The sequence below is a fragment of the Anguilla rostrata genome, chromosome 7 (assembly GCF_018555375.3).
Source record: "Anguilla rostrata isolate EN2019 chromosome 7, ASM1855537v3, whole genome shotgun sequence".
NCBI classification, from domain to species: Eukaryota; Metazoa; Chordata; class Actinopteri; order Anguilliformes; family Anguillidae; genus Anguilla; species Anguilla rostrata.
In genome coordinates, this window is record NC_057939.1 from 14,159,573 (window position 1) to 14,175,802 (window position 16,230).

Below are 16,230 nucleotides of genomic sequence, written 5' to 3' on the forward strand. Positions count from 1 at the left end.
AAACCAGCTTGTAATTCCAAGATAAGGGACAAAAGCCTAATTGTTTTGTAGTAGCCCATTGATTTGTGTTAGAACACATTCTCGGTACCAATTACCTTATCTGGGATTAGTGGTGACTGTGGGTGTACACAGCGGCGTGTTGTGATGTCTATGGGGGTTTGGGATGGGAGATAAGGACGGGGCGTGTTCAGACAGGAGGAACAGAGACACGGGAGACTCCACGCAGAGGGGGAAGCGCGCCTGTTTCTGTGGCGATAGGAAAATGAGGTGGGGATTTGGTCGTTCTGCCGGAAAGCTCTGGCAGATCTGAGGGGCAAAAATAACCCCCTGCCATGACTCTGTCTTTTCCTTTGGACCCTGCTCCGCTGACATTGTTTTTCAATGGGAGATATGGATTTTGACACGTTACACTGTGCAGAAGCCTTTCCCCATGGTCTCTGACTGAATTTCTCTCACGAGGAGGCACTGTGTCAAATCGAATCACGAGAACAGTAGGGAAGAGATTATAAAGCTGACACCAGAAAAAGGGACTGTATAAATGAGGGGGACGGGGGTAGGATAAAGGAAAGGTCATTGATCTGTTCTTGGGAATTTGGATAGGGTCATGTTCAGATTTGTTTCAAAGGATTTTTTTAACATTATTTATTGTGCCACATTCACAATGCTCACAGTATTTATAACTATTTGAGTCTATGTAAGAAAGGGAAAATGCATTGGAGTGTCAGTCAGTACCTGCTTTCCTTACATCACTCAAGATTCTATGCAGATTCTTCACTGTTCTTCAGATAATCCAGATGCTCACACTGAGCTGAATATATTGGCTGGCTTTGAAGCCATAGATCAGTGAATCTGCATGAAAACAAGCCCACTGTTCTAAAGAAAGGAATTCTCCCCCCCGACGTTACAGGAGAGCACGGCAGGTGACGTTGCCACTTAATTACACATCTCCTGAAATATGCAGAAACCAATTCCCCGGGAATACGCTCAAACACACTGCGGTCTAATCTTAATAATGGTCTTTTGATTAAAAGCAAAGGGTTTCTCTCCTGGCCTTGGCTTCTCTCTCGTCAGCTCTATTCCCACTCTTTCCTGAGCTAAATTGCGGTTTGTGAAATTGCCTCCGGGCTGAATTGCATCGGGCCTGTGAATTATCCTCGAGCAATGGGAGCTCTTTGTTGTGCTCCCTCAGTGCAGGGCACAGCCAGGTACCCGGGCGGGAAAAGCTGCTCTTTCCTCGGGCTCTTGAGGAGCCCGCCACTTGCCGGGAACCTGAATGGTGCTTCTGTTAGAGAGCCGCGCTCTCGAGCCGCTGTGAGATTGCGCCGCTCCGCGAGGGCGGCGGCGGGCGGCCTCTTCCTCCTCTTCCTCGCCTGTACCTGAGGCATGAAGGCCCAGCGCTGGTTAGACCCAGGCTGATCAGGCCAGTGACAGCCTGCCACGGAGCAGAAATGAAACCGCTCAATAAAGCTATCCGCCGCTTCCTCATTAGTGAGTTCACGGGCGGCACAGGCTCTCTGTGAGAGTGTGGGACGGGTGTTTGTGTCGATCGGTCGGTACTGAAGCTCTACATCACTGGCCTCTCTCTTTCCTACGCAGGGCGATCAAGATTGAGGTGTACGACTGGGACCGAGACGGCAGGTAAGCTGCCACTCACCTCTGCTGGCTTCCCTGCCTCAGACTGAGGGGTTGTGTTCAATTCAGACGCAATGGTGTCCTGCTCTTATGCTTGGGTAGAATTTGAGCTTTACGTAGTTCACATACACTGCAGGTTTGGCCCTGACATAACTGGATTATTATTAAAACAAACTGTATTATCAGTAGTTCTTGGAAATTGCTCTGATTTCATCTTTTGATGATTGATTGAAGTCACACTTTCTGTAAATCCCTTGTTCATAAATTCCCATGCCTTCTCTTAGATAGGTCCCCTAATTATACACTAGACAGATATCTTTATTAATATTCATCATAGCCACAGATGGTGTCTTTATTAATATGCAGTCACACTGCTGACTGTATCTTTAGCTACATTCAGCATAACCAGCGGAGATAGCTTGCGCTAGTTATCTTAAACGATAAAGACATTTGCAGTGTGACACCTGGCCTGAAAATGGAGAAAATTGGAAAGTGGGCAGCCATGAAATAGCTACAGAGAAGCTGCCACACACACACACCACCTTCATTTCATCCATTCACTAAAGTCAGTCACATGGAGGTGTTTTTCACATGGAGGTGATGTGATTATTGCTGCTGCTGAAGAAAACAGCGCTAACTGCTGAGAAAACAGCAGAGTGCTGTAATGAGGTAAAACATATCATTTCTGTTAGTGTATTGCATAAATATAATTCGATTTTCAAAGTGTATGTGACATTCATTGATCTTAATGTAATACGCCACTTATAAATTCAATAAATAATACAATACTGATATACATGCTGTATGCTACCATGCATCATTCTGTATGTAGAATTTATTTACCAAGACTTCTAACACATTTTGTGAAATTAAAAGGTGATATTGTGTGTTTTCATTTAGTAAAATTTAAAGTTACCCATTGTATATTTTCATACGTTTTATGCTCTGTATATTTTATGTATTTTCTCAAATACTCATTCCTTTATATATTTTACTAGAGTAATAGCGAAAATATGTTTTATTTATATGGTTGGTATGGGTAAGTGCAGGTGGTTATACTGCTGTAAGAAGGAAGTGATGTAATGAGAGGAGAGTGGCAGAAGCACGGCTGAAGTATATGTGCATTAGTTGGAGTGGGGGCGGGGGGGGGGGGGGGAGAGAGGGGGATAAAATTAATTAAAATGCAGTATTGGGCAATGATGCATCTGGGTGAGGCCATTTTAGTGAGAAAATGTGTCTTGTGTGCCCCGTAGCCATGACTTCATTGGCGAGTTCACCACCACCTACAGAGAGCTATCCCGGGGCCAGTCACAGTTTAACGTGTACGAGGTGAGAGAGCCAATCAGAGCCCATCGTCCCGCTGCCACTCATCGGCATGACATCGACCATGCACACACAAAAACATATGTCCAATTACACGAATACACACAAACCCGCACCCACTTATAAACATATGTCCAATTACACGAATACACACAAACCCGCACCCACTTATAAACATATGTCCACATTTCTACTATTTGCCAGTAACTCAACATGAGAGATCATGATAGATTTTCAAGTCCAAGCAACACTTTACTGACAGCCAACAATTTCCATCTCTCATTAAGCAAACACAGTCTGCTGTAAACAACTCACCACTTATGTTCTTTCCTCCCTGAAATTGTGTTACAATTAAGAACCATTTTATAGCTTTTCTTTGGAGAGTGCTTAGACCCTTCTCAAGACATGAGCACCCCTATGAGTAATTGTGTGTATGTGTGCGAGAGCATACAGTACTTGTGTACATTTCTCTGTGTGTATGTGTGTGTGTGGGTGCGATTATGTGTGCATGCTTGCATGTGTGTGTGTATGTGTGTGTCTGTGTGTGTGCATGTGTGTGTGTGTTCCTGTAAATGCATACTCTCTCAGCTCTCCAGATGTGCTACCATATGTTGAAATTGACTGGGCTTTGAGATTAGTTATGCCTGGTGCAAAAACGGCAGTCTTGCAGTCCAAAGCTATCGTCCCCCCCCCTCCCCCCCACACATACGTGTCTCCCTTCAGCACATACACCATGTCTCTGGGGGGATGTGAATGATCTATGAGCTGCTCCAGCTGACCCCTGGGGCTTTTTACTGCCCTTTAAATTCATCCTTATGGCCTGCATCTCTGCATGCCATTCATTCTGGAAGAGGAGAGCCACGGATGACAGTTTTAATAGGACAGGGGCACTCCGAGCTCCTATACACACTAAATAAATATCTTTTCAAAAAAAAAGGTTTTATTTGGATGTTTTCTTCTAATTTACAGTTCAGTGTTTGCCACCAGAGCAGCATGGCTCTCTGTTTTTCAAGGGTTAAACAGACACAATCCATAGTATAATTTTCCTGCTATTAAACAAACACAGGACATGTTTGTTTTGTCCAGTGTTACACCTGCTTTGCATATGGATTTGTTGCTATAGAATCTTACAGGCTGAGCACACAATTCCATTTAATCAGTGCTAAATTGACACAACATATGGTGTTATTTCATCAGTGCTGAACAAACACAGCATACTGTATTGTTCAGGGTTAAACAGACACAGCACAGTGTTGTTTCAGAGTTAACATGGGCTGCACATAGGCTGCGTGGTGTACAGTGTGATGAAGCTGACGTACTTCTTACAGGTGCTCAATCCCAAGAAGAGGGGCAAGAAAAAAAAATACCAGAACTCTGGAACGGTGAGTCGATGTTCTTTTCCTCTACCTACCTGCAGCAGCTGAGTAAGTGTGTGTGTGTGTGTGTGTGTGTGTGTGCTTGCATTTGTATGCGTATGTGTGTATGTGCATGTGTAGGAAATATGTGTGTGGGAAAATTACATCTGCTGTATTGTTGACTGATGACAGTTGGCTGTCAGGCCTTTTCAGTGTACTTGTAGCTCTGAGGAATAATTACCCCATAGTGGTAATTGTTTGGTCAGGTTTTAGCAAAACAAATGACAGATGTATAATTTGTGCTCTCTGTGCTGCACCAGTCTGGGGTGTGAGCTATTTTGGGCTGACTATTTAATTAGTGAGATCTACTGTAAGCTTTTGCTCCTGTGAGCCATTAAAATCATTGTGTACATGTTTGTTCATATGTGTATGTCTGTGCAAGTGTGTGGGTGTGATTATTATGGGAGCTAAAATTGGTCACGCTCGCTAAACTCAATGAATCGTTGACAGAACCGAGAGCATGTTGGTTTTAATTAAGATATGTTGTTGGTTGGATTCCAACAGAGCTTGCTCCTTAATTAGGAAATAACACAGCCTTACCATCTAACTTTTAAATGCTCCATATCAGGATAAGTATCACTATAGAGCTGTTGGAGGGTAAGAGACCCACTGTGTGACTCATTAAGAATATGATTTACTCATAAATATCAAGAGCTCCCTCACTGATTTTAATTGCTCCATCACGAGTTTTGATTTCAGATGAGTTGAGGGTGCCTTCTTGATTGCTGTTAGGATGACTTTGATTAAATGACTAGGATGACTCTTGCAATGTTTCCTTCACAGTTGCAGAGTGAAGTGCTGTTGCTATTGCCATCCTCCCTCTGGAATCGGCGGTGGTCTGTGGAAGACAGGTGTGGCGACAGGTGAAGTTTAGTTTTCTGCGAGCGGCGCCTAATGATGCGTTTCCTCTGCAGGTGACTCTGCTGTCCTTCCTGGTGGACGTCGAGGTCACCTTCCTGGACTACATCAAAGGCGGGTGAGTTGAGTAACTCGCTACCGCTCTTTGAAACCGCCTTCCTGACTGTCTTCCAGAGCCTTACAGATCAGTTTTGTGTATAAGCCTGACCCACTCCTGCTCCCTTTGAGATTCCTTTGAGAATCCTTGAAAAACAGTGATTCCTCCCTCTGTCCTCCAGATGTCACAGAAATTTTCCTGTCGATAAACGTTTATTCTTTTTACCCTTTGAAGAAGGTCACGTATGTCCATCTGTTCACTAGATTGTTGTAGTTTACCAAGTCTAGCAGTGTCTGTGGACTGATATTGCTAACTACCGACTGCCAGCCACCCCATTGGCAATCACTACTACTGTGCCAACTGGCAATGCTGGCTGGTGTTCATCACCAAGAGAGTCCAAAGGTGCATGTTCAGACAAAAAATATTTTATGATAGCCTAATTTGGCCGTGGAAGAATCCCCCCTGAGCATTTCCATTTAAAGTACCCTGGTTTCACAGGAGATTAAGAGCAAATTCACTGTTAGAGCCATGAATACAAACACGGAAAACTTGCCCTTAACAAGTCTTTGAAAGACCATGGAAAATATAAATCTGATGTGGGCGGGAACTGATCTCAGGGGGGCCGGCCTAGGCTTAGTTCTATATTGGGAAAGCCCTCGTGTTACAGCTGATAATTACTGTTCTGAATGAACGTCTCTGTTTGGAGGTGGACTTCGATCCCCGGGCCTCAGGGGCCCTCACGCTGGGCCCAGCCACGCATGGCGGACCGCTCGCCCACGCTCTGACGGCTTTTCATAAAAACCGGAAAAATCCGACGCTCGCCGGGGCTTTATTAAAAACACCGCGGTCCTTTCTGAAGGAGGGAGCCGCTGTGCGGGGGGTGCCGATGACTCGTGAAAACCACCCCTCGTGAAATCCAGGACCCGCAAATAGCCTTCGTCGGAGCTGATGAGCACGGCGAGCGATCGAATCTTGTACCGCCTTGTCGGTCTCATCAAATATACATGGAGGAAGTTGTGCCTTTCCTAGCATCGGTGGGGATCGGCTGAACCGTCCCTCGAGAGAACTGAACTGTGTTTGTTTTAATGGTATTCTTATAGATACTCTCCCCTCCCCCTCCACTAGCAGAACATTAGATCGGTCTCAGCAAAATGTTTAGGGACTACACAGGTAGACACATTCAGTTTGACCAAGTGAGTTTAGCTGATGTTGATACGCCTTTCAGTCATCCACCCTCAGGCCATTGGGGGATGGATTTTGATCTTTGATTATAGTCTTTATCTATAATGGATATATGGATGCTCCTCCCTGAAATCAGGGCCAGCCCGCTCACACACCTCAGGAGGAGGCAGGCCTCTGGGTAGCGGGCGGCCCCTCCAGGTCTCAGCGGCGGAACCGTACGCCCCTCCATCTCTCAGCACCTCGCCGCCGCTTTGATTGGCACTTTGATGGGCAGTGGAGAGATAATCTGAGAGGAGAGCATCGTTCGCCATGAGTGGCGCACTGTGTGAACACTGCTCTTTTGTCAGTTGATGGTAATTAATGAGCTTACCAGATGGCGGCAATGGGAAGATACTTGTGAAAAAATACAGCTTTGTGAGAACAGTGTCTAAACATTATAGAAAAGAACCGTGGTACACAATATATCCGTTTGTACTGTTTCACAGTTTCAATGTTTTCTTGTTTTAGTGAGTGCATATCTAATTCTCATGAGAAATCTACCCATATTCAGTTTTTTCTTGTGTTTTCCTTGTTTTATCGCCTATTAATGTAATGCAACGCTATAACCATGTATATATTTTATGTACAATATGCATGTTTTATGTGGAAAATTAGTCAAGCTACAGAAAAGAAAACTTTCAGTGACAAAACACGACTTAAACCATGCCTTGAAAATCTGTAGGAATGTTGAGAGAGAAGAATATATAATAGTATGGAGTGGCAATGTAGGGACAGTGTGGAAAATGCCAGCAATAATCATGGAATGGTTTTGCTTTAAAAACCTGGTAGAATGCAGAAATGCAATGAAAAATCTGCCCTCGGCATGAAAGGCCAGCGATGTACAGCAGCAGAGGAAGAAACCCAATTTTCCTTGGAGCAGATGAGAAGTGAATGACAATTCCACACTCGTATCACTTTGGGGCGCGAACCAAGGAGGGACACATTCCGGAGCGTGTTTGATAGGCATCACCTGGGGCTGACAGGATTGCAGAATATCAGGCATTAATAAACATGGAAAGGACCTTGCTTAATTCGGTGCAGCCCTCACGTCAGTGGGGGTCAACTGACAATCTTGCGGCTCAGGTTGGTTGTTATCTACCCGGCTCCGCGGCTTTGCCACCGCGAGGCTGTTTGCTCCGCCCACCCCGAGCAACGGAGCCAGGTGACACAGGAGAGGGAAATACTCGCAAGATAGCTTGAATTACATTTGGCACGGACTGGGGGAAACGAATGATTCTGCAGGGCACAGCTGTTTTTGAGCATGTGTTTCCATCTTTCCCTCTCATTAGGCTGTCACACACATCTCTGCGGAGATAACACCGGGGGCCACTGTGTTTTCGGTTGGAAACTATCGTCTCGTAAAGTGCCAATTGGCCGGGCGCTAACTTCCATTTTTGGTAGAAATAGATGTAGCGTTGTGTTTTTACTGGTGCGTGCGTGGCTCCCTTCCAGGCAGCCTTGGTCTTTTTATTTAGCTTTTCATCCTCTCCTGAATTGGTCATCAGTTGCCTACACGTACGGCAGCATTTCCCATCTCTCTCCTGCACCGAGAATAAACGGACGGATAGATGAAGTTGAGAGAGCTGTGACATTGGGCCAGGGGTCAAGTTGTCCGGCTGTGATGGAACATGAGATGAGACAGAGCGCGTGTTTTTGTGTGTGCTTGTGTGTGTGTGTGTATTGTATGATGAGAGTGCAGATATATTGGAATGACTGCTTTGTTCATGTATAGCTGGACAGCTATACAAGAAGCGTGACAGAAGGAGGTACAGCAAGAGGGAGAAAAGAGGAAAGAAGGAGGTGTGGACAGAAGGAGGTGTGAAAAGAAGGAAACTTGTGTCCTGGCTGCCTCTGTGTGGAGTTTACTGTGGAGAGAGTATTGCCAGCTCTCTGATCATTCAAAATCACTGCTAGATATAGTTTTTCTTTATATATCTTGTGATCATGTGTCTATTCATGACTGTTCTCTGCAAATTAAACATTGTTTAAGTTGCAATTTTGTGTAACAGTTCTTAAATTCAACAAGATTACGACATATGATTTATGGATAGGGTACTGAATTCTGATCTAGTATTCAAATAGAATCATATACTGTTGAAAGGAACCCTTATGGGAAAATGGACCCTTGTGTGTGTGTCGTATTTAGTATTCTAGAGACACAGGCAGGAAGTTGCTGTAGGGTTGTGCCATTCTGGAGAAGAGGAAAATGCTCCACAGGATGATAAACTTGCCAGCAGATGAATGTGTCGCGATTGTGTCTGATAAAGAAGTTGTAGCTATTGAAGGTGCAGAGAAGGGTCGCTGTTTATGCACACTTCTGTGACTGGCTCAGTTGAGTCACATGGGGTGTCACATATTCTGTATTTCCCCTTCAAATGCTGCAGCTGTGCTTCAGATGAGAAATGTAAATTATTAGATTCAAACCTTTTACTACTTTTTGGACTATCCCCAGATTCTTTCATAAGGAAGGCTGTGGGAATTTCAATGCATTTCAACACAAGAAGATGACTCGTAAAAATAAGTGACTTGTGCATATAATATCACTACCACCCTTAACTACAGTACATCTACTTTTTAAATATCTTCTTTGTCTAACAAGAAATAATTTAGCCTACTTTAAAATCCATCCAAAACCTATCCTCATCATAGACAGGGAGTGCATTTGTTTGTGTGTGTGTGTGTGTCTATTAATGTGAGTGTTCTGTAAATGTGACTGTAAATCTGGGTTATGTGTTCTTTGTGAGGGGGAGATTTCAGTCAAATTTGCACATATTGCCGCAACAAACGAGGCTTGCACACCCCAACGACTGCTATGTGCAATATCTCAGGACATACTCACCGCCGACCTGAACGTCTCACTCCTGTCGTCCTTCTCACGAAAAACATTCATCATTTGGGCGCGGCTGTGGAGAGCGGCATGTTTCCGCACATTATGACCACTGTGTCCAGAAGCTCTCTCCCGCATGACGTGACTGCAGCTCTCGCTCGCGCTCCCTTGCGCTCAGAGACATGTGTAGTCTGTTGGCATGTGTGAGAGCACCGGCATAATTCAGCAGTCCCTTCGGTGCCCGCTGCGTCTTGGCAACAGAGCTCGGAACAAGAAACGCCTCAACGCTCGCGTCTGTGAAATCTCCCCCGGTCCCTTTTCTTAGAATATTACGTGCTATCCTTCCACTTATCATTGAGAAACATGGAGCATTGAGCCGTATCTTCTTTATGAATTATACAGTAGGATATCTCGCAAAGAAAATAACTCGACGTATAGCTAGCGAACTGAAGCCGAAAGCCCTACCCTTCTAATGATGTAGGGTTTTACCACTGGTTTGAGAAATTCATTTCAGTATCTCTCAGGCCATGTGAGGTTTGCTTTATGAAAAATGTGATGCGCGAGCTCCCATCTTCTAGATGTGTCCATGCCGTCCCTCTTCTTAAAGACTTCCATGAATAAATGGAAATTTTGTCTCGATTTCAAATTAAGTTGCATGGTAAGGTCTGTGGAGGAAGCTTGTGGCTGCTTGGCTGCTATTCTCATTGCCTTGTTCAGGTCTATGGGGAAAGAGTGGGCTCACTTGTGTAGGCACAAGCAATCAATACTGGCTCCAGTAGCTGACTGTAGCTTATTTTATTCTATCAACAAAACAATGTTATTTCTAATAATGAAAACCTATATCCAAAAAAAAAAGGTTCATTTTTTATACGGCACAAGGGTGGACATAATAATTTGAATGGATAAAAGCAATATTCTGATCACAGAAGTTAGGGTAGCTGAGCGGGAAATTTTTATGTGCCGAATTAAAAGAATAACTCACTCTAATCCCTGTGGTCAAACTTTGGAACAGAGAAGCATGGAATGTGCTTGCTTAAGGATAAACCTGCAAGCTTCATTACTGTGGCATAATTCACTGTGTGCAGTGTGTGCAGTTAAGAGGAACACTGATTAAAGGTAACAGCGAAGCCACAAGTCATATAATTGCTCTTTTCAGAATCATAATGCTACCTCCGGGACATAAACAAACCGCGGGCTGTCGAGAGTGTCACTCCAAAGGCTCTGTTTTGCTTCCAGTGCCAGTCGTAGAGTGAAGCAATGCCACGGACTGAAGCGCATCCGAGGGAGAGGAAGGGGGTGGGATTCAGTGGACAGGACTTTTTCTTATCGCTTCACACTAGAGCAGCTACTCCGGTTCGCTGCAGTCCTCCTGTGCTAGCTACCCGTGTCGCGCACTTCTTCGACACAGTGACTGCGCAGCTCGACTGGTAAACTGCAGAGTGAAAATAACACCGTGGCTGTGTGGCACAGTTCCCTGGCGAAGCCACCATGCTGGGTGGTGATTGAAGAAGAGACACCCAAAATGTGTGTGAGGCATGGGGGGTGGGGGGCAGATGTGTTACAGCTGGTCACTGTGTTATGAAAATAGACAACTCAAACCCTGACAAAGTACACATAAACGATGTTTAGAACAGAAAGGATATGATCTAATAGTGGTGATATTAATAAGACAAAAAAGCAATGATTCGACCTGAGATAAAGACAATACATGAACATGAGCAATAAGAGGAGTAGTAAATGACTTATTTATGCAGGTGAGTGATTCAGTGAGTGATGACAGCCAGACGTGAGCCAGCCTCCGGCAGGGCCTCTGGGCTAGCCGGGGGCAGCAGTGCCCTGCTAGACTCGTGGTGGCAGGAGGCATGGCCAGGAAGGCCAGTAGTTACAGATGGTGAGGCGGTCCCTGTTGGGCCCTCAGGATTGTGCGGCGAGGTGCTGGAGACCCATGGAGCAGGGTACTGGGAGTGGCTAGGAAGAGCTGGAGACCTGGGAATTATAGGCAGGCTGTGGCAGACTGGCACTTGGCAGATGTACAGCCTGGTCTGAAAGCCTCAATTTCCTCTTGTCCACTACAGCACGCATTGGTGCTGGGTATTGATGCCATTATTGGCTGTGGCAGTACACTGCTAGGGGGTCCCAAAGTGGTCCCCCTTTATGTTAACAGAACAGAAACACTGAACAAAGAAAACAGAACATATCGGGAACTAGAAACCAAAAGATAACAGGAGAGGAGAGTCTTTTAGGGATGTTCAGAGGGCTGGGGAAACCTAAACAAACAGTGGTTGTGTTCCACAGGGTCTCTCTCTAAAGCGACCCAAGGCTGTGCTTTTGTAACTGGCCTACTGAAGGCAATTGGCAGCATAGCAGATCAACTGCATAGCCCTCCCTGCTCTGAGAATCAGTGCTTGTCTGTGCTCTCCTTACAGGAGACAGGTCTACATATATCATTATGAATCATGAAAGAGGAAAAAGGGAATTTTCAAGGGAATGAAAATGCAAAATTGCAAAATGGGGGGATCATCAACTCATCAATTATATGTATTGTGATGTTTTGAATGCATCTCTCTATCTCTCACAGAGAGTGCCTGCTCGCTTTTTCTTTTTACCAACTTGAGGTGTTCCGGAACTAGCAAGATAATAAAAAGGGGAATAATCCTGATATAGATTTAAGCTGTGAATCGCTGCTTGAATGAAACATCCCAACTGCGACTAGGTACATTTGCTTTGAGAGCTAGCTTAGCTGCCAGTTCATTCAAATCTTTAACCATGGCTTAGTTTGTGTGCATACTTGGGTGGCTAATGAAATAACTGCCCTTTTCAACAATTTGGTAATGGTTGTCTGGTGACCAGGACCACCTGTTTCCCTAGGCCCTGTTCATTTTCACTGCAAGGGTAGCTGCAAAGGAAGCAAAGTTAAATAAAGTACATTATAGAAAAGTAACTCACTACTGGCTTGGAGATAGGACAAGATTGGTCAATTATTTTATTATTATTAATAATAATAATAATAATAATAATAATAATAATAATAATAATAATTAATAATAATTTTAGGTCTTCTGTTTACAGGGACTCTCTACAAGCAAATGAAGGTGGGGTTAGAGGTGCTGAGTTTGCCAACTTTTAATTTGAATAGGTGGCTCAATATTTCATTTATCTTGGCAGCATAACAGAGTATGCGAATGTAGCAATAATTTAAAAAGTGGGTGTACCTGACTGTAAAAATATTACAGGCCTTTACCAGCCCCATTTCTCATTTGGTTCAAACAGCATGAGGGCAAAACATCCTATTATAATTTTTTAGCAACTCCATCATTTCCATTTTTTTCTCTGGTATGGTGCTTGTGCTTTGCTTTCAAGTTTTAAATTAAGGGTGTGGAGGGAACCGTGAAACTAATTTGTCAAAGTAAACAGTACGAATAAGCTATTCAGATTTCTGCATACGTCTTAAATATATACTGTCATAAATCCTCAGCACCCAGTGGTGTAATGTCATGTTGATAGATGTAGATTGATGTAGGAATCTGAAATGGAAAAGAAACGTCATTAAGCATTACTGCTGGAACTGCCCCACCGAAGTACAAATAAAAAGAGGCCAAAATAGCTGCAAGAAACAATTACAGGGTCCACGAAAAAGCAACAGGAGTTCCTCCTATCCCAGTGGGACTCAACAGAATAAATACATTCTGTATAAAAAAGGATACAGACCATTGAAAATACAGTTTCAGAAGCTTTGTGGTTTGGATTCACTGATGTTATCTTAGAAACCGGATATTTCCAGAATTTTGTGTGATTTTATGTGTGTAATTTATTTATTGAATTACTTTCTACAGGGAAGCAGTATGGAAGCTGTAAGATGACAAAATGCATAATGAAGTGAATTTATCATTTGCTTTTGTTTTCCAGAACGCAGATCAATTTCACAGTGGCAATTGATTTCACGGCCTCTAATGGTAAGCGCTATGGTTACTTTCATGATGAATACCCTTGGAGCATTTCTGCAGATAGTGAATAGCGTCCGTTATCAGTCAATGGAAACCATGAGATGAAAGCCACAATAGCAATATTTATTACAAAGATAGAAGAATCTTAGTAATCGTAGAGTTTTTCCACTGCTTTTACCAAAAGTATGTCCAGATTTATGAATTATGGGAGGTATTAAATAAATGCAGTGCCCCATCATCATGCAACCTTATTATGAACCCATACATTGCAATTTCATGAAATTAAAAACATGGACTCTGATCCTTACCTTAAATCTTATTTTTTACACATATAAAGAAAATATAGAGTGGTAAAGCATGTATGAAACAGCAGAGAAATGCAAATATTGAAATGGAGAAAAAAACTTGAATTATGTATATTCACAGACAGGCCCTACATTTAGTCTCATCGTGGTCTTAATGTCATGAATATCTGTCCAGCATACTGGTCATGTAAGAGCTTGTGACGCCTGATGCCTCACTGCAGTAAAAAGCCAGGTTCAGTCCAGACCCATTTAGACTTTAGATTGAAACGCTGTTCACTGTGGCCACGGGTTCTGATTTCTGGTTCTGTCCACCTTATGCAGGTAACCCGGCTCAGCCCACATCTCTCCACTACATGAGCCCATACCAGCTCAACGCCTACGCCATGGCGCTCAAAGCCGTGGGCGACATCATCCAGGACTACGACAGCGACAAGATGTTCCCCGCGCTGGGCTTCGGTGCCAAGCTGCCCCCCGATGGCAGGGTCTCCCACGAGTTCGCCTTGGTGAGCGCCCCCTTGCCTCTGGGCCAGCCGCTGCACCTCCCGCACACCACTCCAGATGTTGGGCCTGAGGCATAGGGTCTAACATCTGCTCAGATTCTCCTTGGGGGAGGTGGAGGGGGCGGGGGGTGTATGTGTGAAAGCTGTGAAAAGACCACAGACACTTCTGCTTAAACTGAAGAGAAGTGAGTCAAACAAGTTTGAAACTAGCACAAGCAACAACAAATTATAAATAGCCTGATGGCAGAAGGGAATGTGGAGACTGAAGATTAATGTTTTAATTTTTAATTTGGGCGATATTAACAATTACGTCCACATTTGGCAGAGCGTCACTTGCTGCTTGCATGGGTCCTGTTGACGTAAAAGCGCTCAGATCTGGCATTTACGCTCTGCAATCATGCAATTCGGGCATGTGTCATCTTTGGAGACTGCTGATTTCACACTTGACTTAATTCTTCTGTGTGCCCAAATTCAGCTACAAACACTACGATGTACATCACAGACTGGGGCCTTATGAATAACGAATGGGAGTCTTCCCCATAGTGGGAACCAGCGGTGTCTTATAAATGACATTTTCCTCCCAAAGACATAATGTGAAACTGAATCAGTAAGAATCCATGGACCCAACTGAAGCAAATAAAGTGTATTTTAAAAGCAGGCGCTCCTCCCTTTCTGCAGTTATCTTAACTTTTTCTTTTCGAAGTTTAAATATTCCCATGATCGTTACTTTGCTGCTTGTCATGGCGCTTTTACTCCTTTATGTGGTACTGTGTTTATGGACCATTTCTTATAGCCTGGAGACAGTTATAAATGGTGTGAGCGGCTTGCTGCGTTCTTAATTGACGACAGACCTAAGTCCATCTGCATCTTGGAGCGCACGCGGCGGCCATTCTGGCTCATTCTGTGCGCATGAACCCATTTAGACCCTGGACAGGGCATCGTCTGAGCTTTTGCTCATGCCTTTTGATTGTGATGCAGATGATTAATGGCGGATTTATTGACCAGTGCTGGAGGGGTTTTGTGAAGCAGAAAATAGGATCTTGGTGGCGTGACGGAACTGACACCAGCACTGAAGGCCACTGGGCACCACCCTTCTCAGTGGGGGGGGGGTCTTTTTCTCTATCACATAGAGGCCATTGATTGAGAAGGTGCATCATGACAGCTCACAGAGTGCCTGAAATACTACCCATTTTATTTAGCAACCGTGCGGTGTATTCCTTAAGAGCCTGTGCTCGTAACCGAAAGGCTACATGTTTAATTCATAGACGGTGACACTGTTGTGGTAGAGTATACTGGAGTGCAGTACTTAACCTGAACTGCTTGTGAAAATGTAATAATAGGATGTGAGCTCTCAGTCTTCCTGAATAAGGGAGTCGGCATAAGTAAATAATAATCTGAATTTTGCCTCTTTTATGATATGGCAGAACGGTAACCCACAAAACCCTTACTGTCCGGGGATAGATGGGGTGATGGAAGCGTACTACCAGAGCCTAAAGTCTGTGCACCTTTATGGACCAACAAACTTCTCACCTGTCATTAACCATGTTGCCAGGTAAGTTTGTCAAGCCAGGAACACAATCATTAAGGTGATGCAGACAACTGAAGGTCACTGTGAGTGTTTCCATGGCAATAGGCACTGACACGATCTTGCTAGAGCTTTCGAAATAAAGACAGATTCTGATGTAAACATTTTGGAGCTGCAAACTGTAGAACAGTGGAAGATCTCCAAGAGCAGGCTCTGGGTCTCTGGGGGCGGGGTGGCGGGGGGGAGAGTGGTCTTTAAAAACAAGTCAGCGTGAAAAAGAGAAAACTTTGGAATCACTCGGCAAGTTATTATTCTGATAAATGACTTGGTTGATAACAAGCTAAATAAATGAACACTGTGAATGTTTTTGTCGCTCAGTCCTTAGAGACAATGCCTGCGCTGTGCATGCTACATGCAGCTGATTTGCTGTGGAATGCATTGTCCTCAGAAATATCAAAATGCTGCATTTGGTGTAAAGTGAAACATTTGAGTGTAACTTCACTAAAAAAAAAAAACAACAGATCCAAAAAAGCACATTTAAACTACTGTCTGAAGATGCCCTAAAGCAAGCTGACATTGTAGC

General features: G+C 44.1%; 1 protein-coding gene across 5 annotated transcripts in view; it reads left to right on the forward strand.

Annotated features, from left to right (window-relative positions):
* LOC135259089 (copine-8) overlaps positions 1 to 16,230 on the forward strand; it is a 77,334-nt gene that overhangs the window by 50,506 nt on the left and 10,598 nt on the right. The window contains exons 10-16 of one of the 5 annotated variants that reach the window (XR_010331194.1): positions 1,597 to 1,638; positions 2,886 to 2,961; positions 4,284 to 4,337; positions 5,154 to 5,221; positions 5,285 to 5,346; positions 13,280 to 13,326; positions 13,944 to 13,970. Coding sequence is in view for 3 of the 5 variants with exons in the window: in XM_064342995.1 (XP_064199065.1) it covers positions 1,597 to 1,638; positions 2,886 to 2,961; positions 4,284 to 4,337; positions 5,285 to 5,346; positions 13,280 to 13,326; positions 13,944 to 14,125; positions 15,547 to 15,674 (591 nt within the window). In the remaining 2 variants the exon portion in view is untranslated. Of the gene's footprint in view, positions 1 to 1,596; positions 1,639 to 2,885; positions 2,962 to 4,283; positions 4,338 to 5,153; positions 5,222 to 5,284; positions 5,347 to 8,278; positions 8,739 to 13,279; positions 13,327 to 13,943; positions 14,126 to 15,546; positions 15,675 to 16,230 lie in introns of those variants that run through there. The other 4 variants (XM_064342995.1, XR_010331195.1, XM_064342996.1 and 1 more) reach the window with 4 other exon arrangements.